We start from the raw sequence: 20,257 nt of genomic DNA, 5'->3' as shown, positions 1-20,257 counted from the left end.
CAACACTTGGGCAGAGGCGGGTAGGTTCTCCGAGCTGCTACCCCCAGACTCACACCAGGAGTTCAACGCGTTCCTGGAGGAGGGGAAGAAAGTGGCCAGGATCTCTCTCCAGGCCTCCCTAGACGCGGCCGACTCAGCAGCCAGAACCTTGGCCTCGGGGATTACCATGAGGTGCATTTCCTGGCTCCAGGTCTCTAACCTACCTCCAGAGCTGCAGTACACCATCCAGGACTTACTCTTTGATGGCAAGAGTTTGTTCTCGGAGAAGACTGATCCCAGGCTGCAGAGCCTGAAGGATAATAGAGTCATCATGCGCTCGTTGGGGATGCATACCCCCGTAACCCAGCGTAGACCCTCAGGCCCCAAGCACACCACCCGTATTTTACACCTCGCCAGAGGCAGGACCTCAGTAGAAGGCGCGGGCGGGGGGGTCGCAGACGCCAGTCCGGTTCCCAAGGGGGCCAAAACCATAGGCCCTCTAAGGCACCACAGGGCCCCAAGTCCAACTTTTGAAGGTGTGCCCGGGGACGGCGTACCAGCCTCAGGACAGGATCCTTTCCCTCCCTTCTCCAACCGCCTCTCCCACTTCCTCCCAGCATGGTTCCAAGTGACATCGGATCTTTGGGTTCTGCGCACAGTGAAGCAAGGATACCACCTCCAATTTGCTTCATCACCACCCTCCTGCCACCCTTCCCGGTCCCTCTTCAGGGACCCCTCTCACAAGCAAGCCCTCCTACAGGAGGTCCAATCTCTCCTCGCTGCAGGAGCTATAGAGGAGGTACCTTTAGACGAGAGGGGAAAGGGGTTTTACTCCCGATATTTTCTGATTCCCAAGTCCAAGGGAGGCCTCAGACCTATCCTAGACCTGCGCGGACTCAACAAATGGATGCTCAAGTTGAAGTTCTGCATGGTCTCCCTGGGAACGATTATCCCATCCCTGGATCCTGGAGACTGGTATGCCGCCCTCGACATGAAGGATGCGTACTTCCATATTGCCATCTTTCCACCGCACAGGAAGTACCTTCGCTTTATGACCAACCAACAGCACTTCCAATTCACAGTCCTCCCCTTCGGCCTCTCCACGCCCCCGAGGGTGTTCACAAAGTGCATGACCGTCGTTGCTGCCCACCTCCGCCGGCAACAGATACATGTGTTCCCATATCTGGACGACTGGCTCCTCAAGAGGTCCTCTCAGTCTCAGGTACGGCAGTATGTCACTATAGTTACGGACCTATTCTCCTGGTTGGGACTACTCCTCAACACCGAGATGTCCACCCTGGTCCCCACGCAGAGGCTGGACTTCATAGGGGCAACACTGGACTCCACTCAAGCCAGGGCCTACTTGGCCTCAGCCCTGCTTCCAAGCGATCGTATCGATCATACGAAGCTTACAGGCCTCCCCGATCACCTCAGCTCGCACTTGTCTCGGACTCCTGGGGCATATGGCCGCATGTACTTATGTGACAAAGTATGCCAGGCTCCGCATAAGACCCTTCCAAACGTGGCTCCATTTGGTCTTCCGCCCGGGCAGGAACCCTATAGACGTCCTGATGACAGTTCCCCCCAGCCCCCTCTGCTCCCTCGATTGGTGGCTAACTCCATCCCTGGTATGCACAGGGATGCCGTTCCATCCACAGCCACCGTCGATGACCTTAACGACGGATGCATCATCCCTCGGTTGGGGGGCCCACCTAGGTCACCTGCGTACCCAGGGCCTTTGGTCGTCACAGGAGCTGACACTCCATATAAACATCCAGGAGTTGAGGGCAGTCCGCCTTGCCTGCCAGGCGTTCCAACAACACCTGCACGGCCGTTGTGTTTCGGTGTTCATGGACAACACAACGGCCATGTACTACATCAACAAACAAGGAGGGACCCACTTGTCTCCCCTGTGTCAGGAGGCCATTCGACTCTGGGACTTCTTTATAGCCCAGTCGATAGATCTAGTGGCGTCCTTTCTTCTGGGGGTCCGGAACGCTCTGGCAGATCGGCTCAGCTGGTCCTTTCTATGTCACGAGTGGTCAATAAGACCGGACGTCATCCATTCACTCTTCCGGAGGTGGGGATTTCCCCGCATAGACCTGTTCGCCTCCCGCTCGAACAGGAAGTGCCAAGAGTTCTGCTCTTTTCAGGGTCTCTCCTCGGGGTCGATCACGGACGCATTCTTCCTGTCGTGGAGGCACCACCTGTTGTATGCCTTCCCTCCGTTTCCCCTGGTGCACAAGGTCCTGTTAAAGCTCCGCAGGGACAAAGCGCATCTGATCCTGATCGCACCTGTGTGGCCCAGACAGCACTGGTTCACCACCCTGCTAGATCTGTCCGTGGACACCCCCATTCCCCTTCCTCTCCTCCCAGACCTGATCAAACAAAACCACGGCAGGCTTCGTCACCCAGACCTGCGAGCCCTCCACCTCACGGCATGGCTCCTGCATGGCTAAACGCGGTGGAGTTGAGCTGTTCCGCTCCGGTTCAGCATGTTCTCCTCAGCAGCAGGAAGCCTTCCACCCGCTTCACGTACTTGGCAAAGTGGAAACGCTTCTCTTGCTGGTGTGCAACTCAGGGAGTTACCCCTTCGGAGGCCTCGATCCCCACGGTCCTAGACTACCTCTGGTACCTCAAGCAACAGGGCCTGGCGACATCCTCTCTGAAGGTGCACTTAGCGGCCATATCCACTTTCCGACCAGGCGAGGGCGGCCACTCCATGTTCTCCCACCCCTTGGTCTCTCGGTTCATTAAGGGCCTAGAGCGTCTCTATCCCCCCGTACGTCGCCCTGCCCCTACTTGGGATCTTAACTTGGTCCTAACCAGGCTCATGCTCCCGCCATTTGAGCCGCTAGCGACTTGCTCGCTCCTGTACCTATCATGGAAAACAGTCTTCCTGGTGGCTATTACATCGGCCAGGCGGGTCTCCGAGCTGAGAGCTCTCACGGTGGACCCGCCATACACTCTTTTCCATAAAGACAAGGTACAGCTGCGCCCTCATCCGGCGTTCCTCCCTAAGGTTGTGTCTGCCTTCTATACCAACCAGGACATCTTCCTCCCGGTCTTCTTTCCAAAGCCCCACTCTTCTCGGTGGGAGCAGCAGCTACACTCCTTAGATGTATGCAGGGCACTCGCCTTCTACATTGAGCGAACAAAGCCGTTCTGAAAGTCTCCCCAACTGTTTGTGGCGGTCACGGAACGGATGAAAGGTCTGCCAATCTTCTCCCAGAGGATCTCCTCCTGGGTGACTGCATGCATCCGCGCATGCTATGACCTAGCTCATGTCCCTTCGGGCCACCTTATAGCGCACTCTACTAGAGCTCAAGCGTCATCAGCCGCCTTCCTGGCGCGCGTGCCTATCCAGGAGATATACCGTGCAGCAACCTGGTCATCGGTTCACACCTTCACCTTGCACTACGCGCTGGTCCAGCAATCTAGAGATGATGCAGCCTTTGGCGCAGCAGTTCTGCATACTGCCACATCTCACTCCGACCCCTCCGCCTTGGTAAGGCTTGGGAATCACCTAACTGGAATGCATATGAGTAATCACTCGAAGAAGAAAAGACGGTTACTCACCTTTGTAACTGTTGTTCTTCGAGATGTATTGCTTATATCCATTCCAAACCCACCCTCCTTCCCCACTGTTGGAGTAGCCAGCAAGAAGGAACTGAGGGGTGGCCGGGTCGGCTGGGGTATATATTCGGCGCCATAGCGGCGCCACTCCAGGGGGCGCCTAGCCGACCCACCGAGTGTTGCTAGGGTAAAAGTTTTTTTCCGACGAACGTGCATGCGGCGCGCGCACACCTAACTGGAATGGATATGAGCAACACATCTCAAAGAACAACAGTTACAAAGGTGAGTAACCGTCTTTTATTGGGAATTAGAGTGCTAAATGTCTGGGGATCCTACTGAAAGCTTTCTTCATAGGTAGCAAGTTTCTCTCTTTTTCACAGTGGATTCTATCGATCTCAGGTATTTCTAGGGCACTCTTCATCACAGTATCTAAGCACCAGTTTTATTGCCACGTAAGCTACCATGAGTGTGCAGCATAACACAGAAACACATTTGAAGCCAAACTCCTATTTCTTCCTCATTTCAGTCTTTCTTCCTGCCAATTTTATCAGATACCATCCATGTTCTATTACAGTTCTTCAAGCCATGGAGAGACAACTAAAGAAAATAAATAAGAAATAAACCAAAAGTTCCCTACTTTAGGATTTTGTTTCCAAATATTGCTAACTTCAAGTCCTTGGAGCACCAGCCTTATCATGACACAGAACTCTTCAGTAGTGCAGCTCTCCACCAGCTGGGTCATCAATTCTGTCAGCTGCATTTCTAGATCTTGAATCACCTGGACTGTGGTGCCAGGGCCTGCATATTCAAGAGACACAAACAAATCTGAATTGCTTATCCACATTGGACACGACCGCAAAAAAAACCCTTTCAAAAATCAAGCCTTGAAAAGGAGCTCTCTGTGTGTGTCTTTTTAATGTTCACCCGCACAGAACTGCTTTCTCCCATCTACCACAGCAGCAGTTTCATTCAGAACATTCCCATCCTACTGTTTATCCTGCAGTCATTATCTTGATTAAATGCCTTCACTCTGTGAAAACACTAATGAGGCTTGTTCACGAACTAGGAGAACAAGCTGATCACAAGCTGCAGAATATTAGGGTATTGGGAGGAGAGCCACACAAGACATGAACATTACTTGACAAAGCTTAGATCTCTGTTAAGCAGTGACCATGTCTCCTACATATTAAGTCAAAGATTATATTATTTATGACTAGTTTAAATTTTAGTTTACTTTGCAAGCATATTTATCTGCTCCACAAACACCCCAAATGTAGCAGTAACTCCTGGGATTTGTGGCAAGATTTTCTGAGGAGAAAATTTTAATCTGTTTAAAGCCTGGCACTTCTACAGCACATTTCATCTGAGAATCTCAAAACATTTTATCACCATTAATTATGCCTCTGCACTAAATAAATAGGATACCAGCTTTGTACAGGAGTAGAGTGCAGTACAGAGATGTTAAGAGGGAGTCAGCAGAAGAGCCAGGGTCAGAATTTGGTAATCCTGACTTCTTCTTCGAGTGATTGCTCACATCCATTCCAGTTAGGTGTGCGCGCCGCGCGTGCACGTTCGTCGGAAACTTTTTACCCTAGCAACTCCAGTGGGCCGGCAGGTCGCCCCCTGGAGTGGCGCCGCTATGGCGCCCAATATATATCCCTGCCGGCCCACCCGCTCCTCAGTTCCTTCTTACCGCCGTGTCGGTCGTTGGAACTGTGGAGCGCGGCATAGCTGTCCTCCACGTCCCTAGCTCTCCTTGTTTTTCTATCGTTATCTCTATTGTAGTTGTTAATTAGACTGTTAGTTAGATAGTAGTAGTTAAGTGTTAAGTAGTTGTAAATAGTTTTTCGCCGGGGGCTTAGCCCTTCCCGGCACCCGGCACCGGGCTCATGCCTGGTTCGCCGGGCTTCAAGCAGTGTGCGGCCTGCAAGAAGCCTATGCCCACGAGCGACCCCCACGACGCGTGCCTGAAGTGCCTGGGGGAATCGCATAGATCCGACAAGTGCCGCATCTGCAAGGCTTTTAAGCCAAGGACTAAGAAGGAGAGGGATCAAAGGCTCCGGACTCTCCTCATGGAGGCGGCACTTGACCCGGCGGCTTCGCAGGCCGTGATGTCGGCGCCGGCACCGGATCGCACCGGCACCGAGAAGACTCCCCGGCACCGACCTTCTCCGGCACCGGGGACAGAGCCTAGGCCGTCGAAGTCCACTACTCCGGCCAGGCACACCCGAGTGGAGCGCCCGGCCTCAGTATCGGCCGCGGCGCCGCCGGCACCGTCGACTCCGGGCCCGGCGGGTCCGTCGAGTCCGGTGCCGCCAAGCTCCCCCATGACATCTGGGGTTGAGATAGTGGTGCCATCTACACCAGAGGCCTTCGCCTCGGCACGGGACCTCATAGCCCTGACCGAGCCCACGCAGCTACCACCCCCGGTACCTCCGGTGCGGGTTGTGTCCAGAGGCAAGCCTATGATGTCGGCACCGTCCCGGGACTCTCGTTCTCGCTCCAGGTCCCGACGTCAAGGTCGCTCCAGATCCCGCCGCCGCTCGCAGTCCCGGCACCGCTCCCCTCAGCGGTACCGGTCGCACTCGCGGCGCCGGTCGACACCGAGACGATCGCGGTCGGACTCCAGCCGCCGTTACCGGCACCGCGAGTCCAGGAGCCGATCCAGACGTTCGCCGCACCGGTCGACCTCCCGGCGCCGAGCTGGTGGCAGGTCCCGGTCCCGGTCGACCTCCCGGTACCGAACCGGTGGCAGGTCCCGATCCCGGCACCGAAGCGGCGCCCGGTACCGATCCAGATCCCGGCACCGTGGCAGAACTCGGTCCCGCTCCCGGCACCGTTACGACTCCCGGCACCGGTCCCCGGCACCGAGACGATCGCCCGTGCCGGCCCGCGCGGACCATTACCATCCAGGGTCCGCTCCGCCATGGCCCTCGAGGCAGCCGTCCGTGTCTTCGCTGGCGGACAGTGGCTACGCGCTGGGCACCGACCAGCAGGCGGCGCTGTTCAGCGAGCCTCCACAGCAGGACGCAGCCCCACAGCAATGGGGTTTCTGGACACCCTGGGCGTATCATCAGGCCCAGGGCCCCCAACAGCTCCCTGCTAGGCCGCCGACTGCAGAGCGCAGGGCACCTGAGGCCTCGTTGTCTCGCCCCCCTCCCTCCCCGGATGGGGAGGAAGGATCCAAGCAACAGGACTCCACTTTGGCTCCTGAGGCAGAGGCGAGGGCCGAGGGAGACCCCCCTTTAGACACCCTCTTGCCGGGGGTCTCCTCATCTTCTTCCCCTGATGAAGCGGTGGCTGGGACCTCCTCCAACAGCCCCCACCCGCTGGACCTCAGGGCGCACCAGGACCTCCTCCGGCGAGTAGCCCAAAACCTGAGTCTACAAGCCGAGGAGGTCTCGGAGGTAGAGGACCCTATTGTCACCATCCTCTCCGCAGACGCTCCCACCAGGGTCGCCCTGCCGTTCATACGGACCATCCAGGCCAACGCCACCACCATCTGGCAGTCCCCGGCCTCCATTCCTCCCACTGCGAAGGGCGTCGAAAGGAAGTACATGGCTCCTTCTAAGGGCTACGAGTACCTCCACGTACACCCGACTCCGTGTTCCCTGGTGGTCCAATCTGTCAATGATAAGGAGCGTCATGGCCAGGAGGCTCCAGCCCCCAAATCCAGGGAGGCTAGGCGGATGGACCTCCTCGGCCGTAAGGTGTACTCGGCGGGGGCGCTGCAACTCAGGGTCTCCAACCAACAGGCCCTGTTAAGTAGATACGCCTTTAACTCCTGGGTGGCAGCAGACAAATTCAAGGAGCTGTTGCCACAAGACGCTCGTCAGGAGTTTGCGGCCATTTTAGAGGAAGGCAAGAGGGTCGCACGCACGTCCTTGCAAGCCTCTCTGGACGCTGCGGATTCGGCTGCCCGTACCCTCGCGTCGGGTGTAACAATGCGTCGCCTCTCCTGGCTGCAGGTTTCCGGCCTTCCGCCGGAGCTCCAGCACACAATACAGGACCTTCCTTTTGAAGGCCAAGGGCTGTTTTCGGATAAGACAGACCCTAGACTAAAGAATCTAAAAGACAACCGCGTCATCATGAGGTCACTGGGGATGCACACTCCAGTGACGCAGCGCAGACCCTTCCGGCCGCAGCAACAGCAACAACAGCGCAGGCCGTATCTCCAGTTCCGCCAGCGGCAGGACCTTAACAGGCGCCGCGGCAGGAACGGAAGGCGCAGGCATTCGGGGAACCAAGGGGGCCAAAACCAAGGCTCCTCTAAGCCCCCGCCTGGTCCCAAGCCTTCATTTTGAAGGTGCGCCCGAGGGCGCAGTAACAGTTTCCCCATTGGATCCTTTCCCCCCGTTTTCCAACCGCCTTTCTTTTTTCCTCCCGGCGTGGTCCCTAATAACATCAGACCGCTGGGTTTTACGCACGGTGCAGTCGGGATACCGCCTGCAGTTTGTTTCATTTCCTCCTCCCCGCCCCCCTTCCTCGTCCCTCTTCAGGGACCCCTCTCACGAGCAATTCCTTCGGCAGGAGGTGCAGACGCTCCTCCGCAAAGGGGCTATAGAGGCGGTGCCGGAGAACGAGAAAGGCAAGGGGTTTTATTCCCGCTACTTTCTGATCCCCAAGGCCAAGGGAGGCCTCAGGCCCATCCTCGACCTGCGAGAGCTCAACAAGTACCTGGTGAAATTGAAGTTCCGCATGGTTTCCTTGGGGACCATTATCCCATCCCTGGATCCGGGAGACTGGTACGCCGCCCTCGACATGCAGGACGCGTATTTCCACATTGCTATCTGGCCACCCCACAGACGTTTCCTTCGCTTCCTTGTGGGGTCTCTGCATTACCAATTTGCAGTCCTCCCATTTGGCTTGTCCACGGCCCCGAGAGTGTTTACAAAATGCATGGCAGTTGTTGTGGCGCAGCTTCGGCGCAGTCGTATCCACGTGTTCCCGTATCTAGACGATTGGTTGATTCGGGGCACGTCGGAACAACAAGTCTGCAACCATGTCCGTGTGATCACCGACATGTTCGCCACTCTGGGCCTCTTGGTGAACACAGACAAGTCCACCCTGGCCCCCACACAAAGGGTGGAATTCATCGGGGCCGTCCTGGACGCCACTGTGGGCAGGGCCTTGCTGCCATTGCAGCGGTTCCAGGCCTTGTCGGCAATCGTGCAACGACTACAGACAGCCCCCCTGACGTCAGTGAGGACGTGTCTAACCCTGTTAGGCCACATGGCGGCCTGTACTTTCGTGACCAATTACGCTCGGCTCCGCATGAGGCCACTCCAGTTGTGGCTCATCAGTCATTACAGGCCGACAAGACAGCCACTAGATATGTTAATCACGATCCCCCAGAGGGTCTTAGATTCTCTCGGCTGGTGGCTAGACCAGTCAGTGTTGTGTGCGGGTCTCCCCTTCCACCCATCTCAGCCCTCGGTGTCCCTAACAACAGATGCCTCAGATCTCGGCTGGGGGGCCCACGCAGGGACCCTGAGGACGCAGGGCCTGTGGTCCCAGGAGGAGGTGGGGCTACACATCAACATGCGGGAGTTGAGAGCGGTCCGTCTTGCTTGTCAAACGTTCTGTCATCAGCTCCAGGGTCGTTGTGTCGCGGTGTTCACCGACAACACGACGACCATGTATTATATCAACAAGCAGGGCGGCACCAGATCCTCCTCCCTGTGCCACGAGGCGATACGACTCTGGGACTTTTGTGTAGCCCACTCCATTCACCTCATGGCTTCCTTCCTCCCCGGAGTACGGAACACGCTGGCGGATCGATTGAGCAGATCCTTCCTGTCACACGAGTGGTCCCTTCGCCCGGACGTCGCCCTCTCCATCTTCTGGAGGTGGGGTTATCCCCGGGTGGACCTCTTCGCGGCCAAGGGGAACAGGAAGTGCCAAGCGTTCTGCTCCTTTCAGGGCAGGGAACCCGGGTCGATAGCGGATGCCTTCCTCATCCAGTGGTCGACCCACCTGTACTATGCATTTCCCCCATTCCCGTTGGTCCACAGGGTCCTTCTGAAGGTGCGCAGGGACAGGGCTCATGTGATCATGGTAGCCCCGGCGTGGCCCAGACAGCACTGGTACCCCATGCTGCTGGACCTGGCCATAGCCGACCCAGTTCCCCTGCCCCTTCATCCGGACCTGATTACCCAGGAGCACGGGACCTTCTGTCACCCGGACCTGCAGTCGCTGCACCTAGCGGCGTGGCTCCTGCGTGGCTGACTGGCTCTGAGCTGCGCTGTTCCACGCCGGTGAGGGAGGTGCTCTTGGGCAGCAGAAAGCCGTCCACAAGGGCGACATATTTGGCCAAATGGAAGCGATTCTCCTATTGGTGCGTGGAGAGAAATCTCCGCCCTATGGAAGTTTCAGTAGCCAACATCTTAGACTACATTTGGTCCCTCAAAGGGCAAGGTCTGGCCATATCGTCGTTACGAGTCCACCTAGCGGCTATCTCCACCTTTCACCCGGGTGCGGATGGTCACTCTGTTTTTTCCCACCCGACGGTGTCTAGATTCCTTAAGGGGCTGGAACGTTTATACCCTAACGTCCGTCCCCCTGCTCCAACCTGGGATCTTAACCTGGTGTTGTCCCGACTCATGGGGGCCCCCTTTGAGCCGTTAGCTACTTGCTCCCTGCTTTATCTCTCTTGGAAGACGGCCTTTCTAGTAGCTATCACCTCAGCTAGACGGGTGTCGGAACTCCGGGCTCTTGTGGTAGACCCCCCATACACGGTCTTCCACAAGGACAAGGTGCAGCTGAGACCACACCCTGCTTTTCTCCCCAAGGTGGTCTCAGCCTTCCACGTCAACCAAGAGATATTCCTCCCGGTTTTTTTTCCCGAAACCTCACTCCTCAGGCAGGGAGCAGCAGCTCCACTCGCTTGATGTCCGTAGGGCTCTCGCGTTCTACGTGGAGAGGACCAAGCCCTTCCGCAAATCCCCCCAGCTTTTCGTGGCAGTAGCGGACCGCATGAAAGGGCTTCCTATCTCCTCCCAGAGGTTATCCTCTTGGGTAACGTCCTGCATCAGGACCTGCTATGACTTGGCCCACGTCCCTACGGGCCGTGTGACTGCGCATTCTACCAGGGCGCAGGCGTCGTCGCTGGCTTTCCTCGCCCGTGTGCCCATCCAGGAAATCTGTCGGGCAGCGACCTGGTCATCGGTCCACACCTTCGCGTCCCACTACGCCCTGGTCCAGCAGTCTAGAGAGGATGCGGCCTTCGGATCTGCTGTGCTCCATGCCGCGACTTCTCACTCCGACCCCACCGCCTAGGTATGGCTTGGGATTCACCTAACTGGAATGGATGTGAGCAATCACTCGAAGAAGAAAAGACGGTTACTCACCTTTGTAACTGTTGTTCTTCGAGATGTGTTGCTCACATCCATTCCACACCCGCCCTCCTTCCCCACTGTCGGAGTCGCCGGCAAGAAGGAACTGAGGAGCGGGTGGGCCGGCAGGGATATATATTGGGCGCCATAGCGGCGCCACTCCAGGGGGCGACCTGCCGGCCCACTGGAGTTGCTAGGGTAAAAAGTTTCCGACGAACGTGCACGCGCGGCGCGCACACCTAACTGGAATGGATGTGAGCAACACATCTCGAAGAACAACAGTTACAAAGGTGAGTAACCGTCTTTTCCAGTCCTGTTTTAACACTTACATCATACTGCCTCCTATGGTGAATTCTGTAACTGGAAAGAATTGAGATACACAGCATACAAGAGACAGACTATAAGAAATATTATACATAGACACTATATAAAAATCTATTTGCAACTCAACTAGCAAGAGCTTCAGCCAGGTCACAAACAGATTTACAAAAAGGCTTCTCCATACAGAATTGTTCTACAATTACTCTGTTAGGGATTAAGTACATTTGTGATTTCCTAACAACTAGGGAGTAATATAAATTTGTATGATCACTGTAGTAGCAAACTAGACTAAATCAAACCTTTCAGGCATCAAAGACAAAAATAATATTGCCAGGGTTTTTTTGGTACTACTACACTGCACATGTGCAATGTCAATATAGGTTATATTTTAAATGAGGGAACATGGCATAGTTGTTAGACCATATTGGCAGTCAGAAGACCAGGCTCCCCTAATCCCAATTCTGTCACTGGCTCACTGTGTGCAAGTGACAAAGTGTCTGGTTTTCAGAGAGGAGCTGAGTACCCACAGCGACCAAGGACTTTGCCTGGAGTATATTGTGTTCAGCACCTCTGAAAACCAGGCCAGTAGTCTTTCTGTTCCTCAATTTCCTCACCTTTAAATGGAGATGATACTTATCTACCTCTGTAAGGCCCTCTGAGATCTTCAGATGAAAAGCGCTGAGTTAGTTAACTAAGCCAATCCATTAACTCCTTCGGTGCTAGCTGCTATACCAGATACATAAAAGACCAAAAAATGCATCTTCAGAGCAGCCCCCAAAAGTTTGACCACATTTGGTGAAATGGTCCTAATCAGAATATTTTTACAAGGGTGTTTCTCAATGCCTTGGGCCATCATTTATAGAACACTGTAGTATCATTTTTAAAAGGACTTAGGGCTACATTTTCAAACCTTGATGGATTTGTGTCACAAAATATACACATGCACACACAAAACATGTATTAGCATATGCAAAATACATATTTTTGCATAAAAACAGAGCACTTAGGCATATGAGTAACTATTTCTGTGAAAACAAGGAGACCAAAATAACTACGTGGCTGACATCCACAAAGACTTCCAGAGGAGACCACTATCAAGACAGGTCAACATTGCATCCCAGTCATGACAACAGTTTCCCTCTAAAAGCTTCCTTTTTTCCCCCTCCCCTTCTTTTTTTTAATTAAAGATAGAACCCATTTGCTGATGGGCTAGCATAAGTGGATATCTCATGACTTTCTCAAGAACTTCTTGGATGCTTTTACCCACCCCCGTATTCCAAAATTAACAGAGGAGCTGAAGAAAAAAAAAAAAAAGCTCTGTACCAGCAAGTAGTTTTTTTACAGCATGAAACACAGTGAGCGCAGTCTCTTCTCCAGGATACAGATCTGTTACTGAGCAAAAAACAGTTAAAAACTGCAAGGCAGAGTGAAGGAACTGGAGATGGCCTCCTGCAGAGGTCAGCTCTCTCAGTATCTGAATGTAAAACTTTTGGTACAGTTCAGTGTGAGAATACTCCCGATATTTTCCTGGGTCTTTAGGATTCTCTTGCTCGCCTTCCATTTTCATAAAGCCGCCCATGGACATGTAGCTCAGATCTGCTTTCAGTAGGGTTGTGACAGATGGGATGAATGCCAAAGGCAAAGGCTGGTCTTTGGTGAGGTTTCTAAGGCAGAGTTGAATGGCTGTTCCTGTCTGGAGGACAGTTGGCTCCAACAAAACAGACAGCATTTCTGTAAATTTCTGTTTCTTCTCTGACTGCTGCTGGAGGTACAGAGTCAGAACATGGCAGAGTGTGGTTAGTGGCACTAGGAGCAGCTGACTGACTGCAGGGTTCCAGGGCTTGCCTCTGTCTGCATCAGCATATGGTTTGCAGCTCGCTAGGAAAAAAGTGAACTTTTCCAAATTGAGTTTCAGGCTCTGACTCTTTTCAACTATCATCTGAAGAAAACCTTCCAAAAAGGTTTGGATTACCTGGAGAAATTCTGCCCAGTTGGGAGTGGTCAAAACATCAGCAAAGCACTTGCTGGCTGCAAACAGGGCAGTCATGAGAGCCTCAAGGGCATCACTGGCATGAAAAACTTTAAAGATGGAATTGACACTTCTGCCAGTCTGTAGGCATGTCAGGAGGTGGAAGCAGGTGATTAGAAACTTCAGTGATAGCAACTTACTGCAAGAGACGTTAGCTCTGGTATTGGCTACCAAGGATAGCAGCAAGAGAAAACAACGGGCATGGTCTGAAGGAAAAAGACTGTCAAGTTTCAAGGCAGAAATAATCTCTAGCAAATGCAAAAAGCTTTCTATCTGATCTTCCTCCAAAGTAATGGGGGAACCAGCCCTTGTTAACAATAATATATGTTGAGCAATTTTTTCCATTGTTGTCCAGCAATGGAAGGCTTCATCCTTTGATTGATTGTTTTTTGACTGTGCTTCCACCATGTCAACCATTTTGCAAGATGAGAGAACTTCCTCATGCCATGGTATATTATCTGCAGACAGCTGTTGAATAGGCAGATCTGCGACGCCCTGAGTAGCAGAACACAGCACACTAGCGCACTGCTGAATAACACAGCTTATAAAAGCACAGTGCAGCACCTTAATTTCTGGAAGAAAAGTACTATGCAGCAAAGCCTTAGAAACCTTTTCAGCTGTGATGAAGGAATCCTGATCTGCAGAAACTCCCAGAGCTTTAGTTGATGATAAAATCTTCAGAAGCACATCAGCAACATACTCTACATCTTTCAGAGAAAGATGAGGAATCAGGATTGTTAGATTTGAGACTACAAGGTACCAGTGTGCAGCTGGGTAGGTGAGAGCATTTATTGCACTAATGTTGCCATTCCAAGGTTCTGACTCTTCCATGCTCATGCTTGATCTTCCAGAATGAAGGATGAAAGCTGCGGCATGCTGCAAGGTGTGAAGATCAGCTTCAGTCTGAAAACTGGTTTGCATTAAGATCTTTTTTATTTTCTGAAGCATGAGCAATTCTAAGCAATATTTACTAGCTGAACAGAAACTACTTGAGAGTCTCACTACCCTCTTCCAACACTGTCTATCCACGCCAGGGAGAAGGGCTGAGAAGTCCCAGCTCTCTGCAGCACACTCAGTAACACCACCAGCTGCTTCAGCCAGCCGAGACACATATTTGCTGCAGTTTATACTAAGCAGAGTATCAAGCTCCACCCATGTGTAGACAAGGAGGAGTGCAGAGTCACTGACCTTCTCTAGCCAAAGCCCTGGTTTATTTTCCTCTGCCCAGTGATCCTTCAATAGGTCCAGCAATGGCTGGATTACCTCTCTCTGCATCTTGTTCAACAGACTCTGAGTGCGAAGGACAACAGGTAATGGGGTGACGTTATCCAAACTCTTCATGTTGAAGAGAAAAGTGTGCAGTACTGAGCTCACAGACAACAGCTTCAGTGCCATGTCAGAGTCATCTTTAACATCAGGAATTATTAGAGTCTGACACTTCTCCAGTATGAGGAACAAAATATCCAGAATCTGGTTGGGTGGCAGCTCAAGGAGGCATTCACGAAGTTTTTCTGTCAGCCCAGCAGACAAGACTGGCAGCCTTAACTCATCAGCAGCTGGACGGCAGATCACAGACAGAACCTCTTCAAAGAGTTTAGGGAACTGTCGCAGCTTTGTGTAAGTCTGAAACATGGCACTTATGAGAGTTTCCTGGGGCTTCTTTGTACGTGGCTCAGAGACCTCTGCATCAATCCAAGCTGAGGCCACTAGGTCATCCAGATCAGGCTCGACAATTAAATGATTTAACGAAATCAAGGCCTTGAGACACCTAAACCAAGCTGGGATGGAAGCCTGTGAGTGATTCACCAACATTTCTGCCAGTTTGCGGTAAAACTGGAATTGGGTCTCTTTGTGCCTGATCCGGTCAGCAGCAACATTATAGATATCGTTGCTGAGCACCAAGTTCAGGAGCTGTTCCACAGCAAGCAGTTCTGTGCTCCAGTCTACTGGCGAGAGCGTCTCCTGCCATAGATCCTCCTGCAGGTGAGAAATCCTTAAACACCCAAAAAGCCTGGTGAACATGTGGAAACAGACCATGTGGTTTTCTGCCTTGCAGTAAGAGTCCAAAAAGAGCTTATAAAGCAGAGGTACTGAATTTGCTACTATGATCACCTGGAGTGTTGGTTCACAAAAGCTAGCATCACAGAGCTTGGACAGCACTGTATTCACAGGCAGCAGAATAGTTTTAAGAGCCCTTTTCTTTTTCTCTTGTGGTTGCCTTTCTGACAGGAGCTCCTCTCTGTAAGAGGACAAGAGCTCGGGCTGGAAAATCCCAGCCTGCAGCACAGCCTCTACTTGGTTTCGGATTTCCCTGCTCAGATGCTGACGTACACGGCCGTCATCGGCTGGTGTCCACACTCTGGCCATAAGCAAATGCCTCAGGAGCAGACATGGTTGAAACAAGTGACTGGTCACTTGCCCAAACACACGATTTGGGTTGATCTGCTGCCTCTGAATCAGGAGGTACTGAGCAAAGGTCAGCTGTAGGACATCAAACAACTGGGAGGTCACAGCATCTTCTGAGGTCAGCAACTGACAGGCCAGCCAGCAGAGCTTGCTTAGGAGATTCACCATCAGCTCACATTTTGCTGTATAAATGATGGCGAGAGGCGGAGTGGAAAGGATGCCCCTGCAGCAACTCAGCACTGTGCCAACATTTCCATGGGATTTTTGAACACAGGTCTCAGATATCCTTTCATTTATGACCTGAGGATTTAAAATAAATAAATAAATATATAAATATATAAACCAACACCCCATCACTATCAATCTCGCACACAGAAACAAAGGTCATTGGAGAACAGACAACATAATCTTCTATGTGCTGGACAACTCTGGCTGGACACATCAACAGCACTTAAACAATCATAAGTAACAGAAGACATAGGAGGACATAGACTCACCAGTGGTCATTCCTTACCCCAAGCATAGACAACTGATCATATTCAGACTGTCAATTCTTCAGGGTAGGGACCGTGTCTTTGCATGTGTTTGCACAGCATACGACATGAGGCCCCAATCCTGATTGCCTACTGTAATAGGAATAACAACAGCAGCAATAATGATGCATGATAGTCCACCTCATTCTAACAGTGAGGAAACTTACTTAGTGCTGCAGAGAAAAGAAAGGCAAGATGCTCTCCCCATCCCAACAAGGCCCCTGCCAACAGGGGGCAAATTCCTTCCTTATCCCAAATTGGACAACCTATTTAGCAAGGATCTCCATTAGTAAGCAAATAATTCCACTTATGGCTGTTTTACAGTACATGATCTCCCAGAGTTCCCTGTATTAATATACATTTGCAAGACTTTAACTCTCTCTCACATGAGTAGTCTGAATGAAGTCATCTAGGCTACTTGTGAGAAGAGGAATTGCCTGACTGGGTCTTTACTTACTAACCAAAACATTTAATCCTGTTCCATCCCTGATGGTTTGGGGAGGGGAAAACCTATGAGAGAACATCCGAGTATGAGGTTATTGGGAAGTGTTGTTGCTTTCACTCTTTGTTCTCCACCAATATCAGCTGTCTTGCAACAGAGGGGATAGAAGAGAAAATAAATACAATGGCCTAAAAATGTAAGCTAATTATCCATAAGTATTTCATACTATACCTCACTCTAAAAGGAAGAATCATATTGTATCACATACTGCACTGGAATTTATCACCTAACAAAGAGTATGGTTCGAGTTACCTGTGCAGTCAAAAAGCTGAGGTTGATTGTCTTTCCATCCTTTAAGAGATTCTGTAGTTTTCTGCTATGGAGAATGTTATCCAGGTATGTCCAAAGTTTCTCAACAATTTCATCCTCCAGTTCAAGTTTCTTGTTGTAATATGAAACCAATGCATGGCTCACCCAATCAAGTAATACCTGTGTTATTTAAACAAACAAACAAACAAAAATATACAGCTGTGGGTGATCATCTTTACCTCTATGGGAAAACATTAAAGAACTCTAGTAGCCACTTCACACCTGAGAACTGTGTGGACAGATGCCTATGAAGAATGAACTCGATGGGGATGCAAAAGTCTGTCTATGCAGTTCTCCAAACAGGATCAGGGTTTAAATTTGTAAGTTTCTAAACTCAATTTTGGCCCCCTTAGCGCTCTAACCTTCAGAGTAAAGCTAATTTCAAGAGTGAAAATGCTGGGTTCCTTTCAGCTTCTCGTAAACCAGCAGAGAAAATTTCTCACATGCATTTTTTATATCAGTGAGGACATTTTTGAGTGAGGGAACTTATGAAAAGAATTGGTGGATTTTCACTTCAAAAAAATTGTTCTAATTTCCAAAATGCAAAAACAGCTTGTCCTAAAGATTGCAAGTTTATTTAAAATCTTGATCCCCAAATAGAACAATTGCACAGGCCTGATTTAACTTGTTTGGAATTCCTATTTTTTCAGTGTCTCTCACTCTCTGTATATATGTATATTGTAAGCCTTCGAAGCTTTGCAATTAGTAGAGCTTACAAAATCCTTGGGCAGTGCCTGCTTTGTGCATACTGTAAACCAGTAAGCCAAATAGCTCTCAATCAAGGAAACAATCTCTCTTAGCAAAGACAATGGAGTTTTTAAATTCTGTGAGACGATTAATAAGAGAATTTTAAAAATTATTAAAGCCACTGAAGCCAAGTCTCCCAGAGGAGTAAAGAGGAAGCCTTCAACTTCTGCTTCATTTTTGTACATAGATGTGAATTAAATAAGATTTTTCTTAATTTGTTTCCAAGTTCTTAAAGAAGATACTTTGAAATAACATTTTAAAAGTTTCAGTTTTCTTTAAAAAGAAAAAGGAAATTTAGACAAAAATCATTAAAATACAATTAAATTGTATAATGTTGCTCACTTAACTGTTCCATTAAAGGTTAATTTCATGTTTTAAAGTGATTCACATAGCAATTTTAAAAAACACTTTTACAGAACCTTCTTGTGCTCAGTTCTCAACTAAAATGCTAGCTGGTTTGATAGCTGGATCAACAGACAAAGGCCACCAAACTATGTAAGGTTTGCCCCTTTCAGGTGAAACAGGCCACAAGTCCCAGAAATCAGCTATTTGCAAGGAACAAAAAAACAGGTCACAGGGTCAAAACATGGTATCAAGAAAGGAATACCGCACAGAGAACGTGCTGGACAATACCCACTACTCCAAGGTCATGCTGCCCAGAATCACACAGATAATGTGCCGGGAAACAGGTCTCTCAGCCACAGAGAACTCTCCACCACCAGCCCAATTTCCCCCTACTGGACTGGTGGATGGTCATTTTAGCTAATATCAGGAGAAGGCTGGCAAGACTTTGCAAGGCCATGTAGGAGATGTGATGAAAGATGCTAGCCTTACAACTCTGGAGACAGGTCTTCAGTTTATCTACAGAACAAGTATAGCAAGGGCACTGCAGCTCTCCCCACTCTGCCCCATGAGCATGTCCCAATCCTGAATTGGAAAGACCATCTTTAGATGTGAGACGGTAGTTCATTCTTTAGCCCATTCTATACTTGGCCTTTCTGCTGAAGCCACCACACAAAACTTCCATATAACTGCCACTTCAGTGTGATGGAGATTAAAACCTATTAGGAAAGGGACTGGGCTACTTCACAACCAACAGCAACAACTTTCAGTTAGTCCCTATTACAGCTGTATTTGCACCAGTGCCTAGAGGTGAAAGGCTATCCAATGCATCATTCAGCCTCTGAATCAGCTTGGTCTCCACAGCAATGGATTGGTACATTTTTCTGTATTTGACAATTAAAATATTTTTTTAAAACATACTTGTTCTTTATTTGGAAGAAAGCACTGATGGGAAATCCATGCAAAGTGAGCTAATTTGATCTTGTCTTCCCAAGAGGTTTTTGCACTTTTCAGCTTCAGGTGAATTCCAGAGTAAATTGCAGCCATAGAGACTACTACTGTATCTGAAACCTCAAATATTCATAAAAATTAGATGCATTTGAAACAAACATTAACCAGAAGAATTTAAGAATACTAGAATTAACAGTTACTTCTCTCTATTAAAGTAGACTCTTATTTGGGCTAGCCCTGTGTTCATTCAGCTTTACAATATGAGAGACCTGGGTTTGAGTTTGATACCCAGGTCTGGTCACTGAGGATCCAATCCACTGAAATCAGTGGAAACAGCACTGGATACCAGAAAAACAAGAGCTGGGAAAACTTTGAAGACACCACCACAAACTGGGCCTTTTTATGAGAGGGGCTGAATTACACACCATTCTTCTGTAAACCACAGGAAGCTGCACATACCCAGCACTTCTCAGGATCAAACCCTACATCCAATGCCTAATATGTCCTAAGGTTTGCATGGGCTGAGCCCCAGCACCTCTAGGCTTGGCAGTACATAGCCCCTGCACCTCTGGGCTTACTGCATCAGATATGAACGTACAAAAGTTGCTTGAGCCCCAGCAGCTCCTCCATTACAAAGTCAGCACTGCCAATGTCTACATCTGAATCGCACCCACCCCTCCAAAGGTGAACCAGGGGTGGGTGGACCAGATTCAGTTATGTCCAACCTCCCACACGGGGCAAGTGCCAGCTGCTGCTGCCGCCGCCGCCGCCACACACCAGACCCACCCAAGAGTCACCTGAGACCACAGACCCCACCCCAGGCCCGCAACAAGCCTCGGCTCGGGCCAGTGTGAGCTCGCCCCGCTCTGAGACACTATGTCCAGGCCCGGCGATGCAGCCACACGCCGGGGGACCCTACCCGGGCTGGGGCTCACACCGCTCCGAGCACGCCGCGCCCCGAACAGCCGAGCCCGTTCCCGGCTCCTCCACCCCAGCGCGGCCGCCCCGGGCTCCGCGCGCTCACGCCTCTCACCCCCCACCTCGCGCGGGTTCCGTCCTCACCCGGCCGCGGCTCCCCGACTCCCCGCTCACACGTGCTTCCGCCCCGGTCGCCCCGTGGCCTTTGCCCTTCGCCCGCTCAAGGCGCCAGGCAGCGCTAGCCGAGCGCCGCGGCGAAGGCCTCCCATTGGTGGTGGGGGTGAACGCTCCACGCATGCGCTGTGGCGCC

At 51.0% G+C, this 20,257-nt stretch overlaps 1 protein-coding gene across 5 annotated transcripts in view; it reads right to left on the bottom strand.

Moving 5' to 3' along the window:
- URB2 (URB2 ribosome biogenesis homolog) overlaps positions 1–20,166 on the bottom strand; it is a 34,996-nt gene extending 14,830 nt beyond the window's left edge. For 2 of the 5 annotated variants that reach the window (XM_050949022.1, XM_050949027.1), the window contains exons 1-5: positions 20,063–20,138; positions 19,000–19,149; positions 16,933–17,109; positions 12,534–15,945; positions 4,193–4,353 (exon numbers count right to left, since the gene is read on the bottom strand). In XM_050949022.1, coding sequence (XP_050804979.1) covers positions 4,193–4,353; positions 12,534–15,945; positions 16,933–17,109; positions 19,000–19,125 — 3,876 coding nt within the window. In that variant the 5' untranslated portion in view covers positions 19,126–19,149; positions 20,063–20,138. Of the gene's footprint in view, positions 1–4,192; positions 4,354–12,533; positions 15,946–16,932; positions 17,110–18,999; positions 19,150–20,062 lie in introns of all 5 variants that reach the window. The other 3 variants (XM_050949025.1, XM_050949023.1, XM_050949024.1) reach the window with 3 other exon arrangements.
- Positions 20,167–20,257: the final 91 nt, after the last annotated feature.

The sequence above is a fragment of the Gopherus flavomarginatus genome, chromosome 4, assembly GCF_025201925.1.
Source record: "Gopherus flavomarginatus isolate rGopFla2 chromosome 4, rGopFla2.mat.asm, whole genome shotgun sequence".
NCBI classification, from domain to species: domain Eukaryota; kingdom Metazoa; phylum Chordata; order Testudines; family Testudinidae; genus Gopherus; species Gopherus flavomarginatus.
The sequence above is the reverse complement of the archived record's forward strand: the minus strand, read 5'-3'. Positions and strand labels throughout refer to the sequence as shown.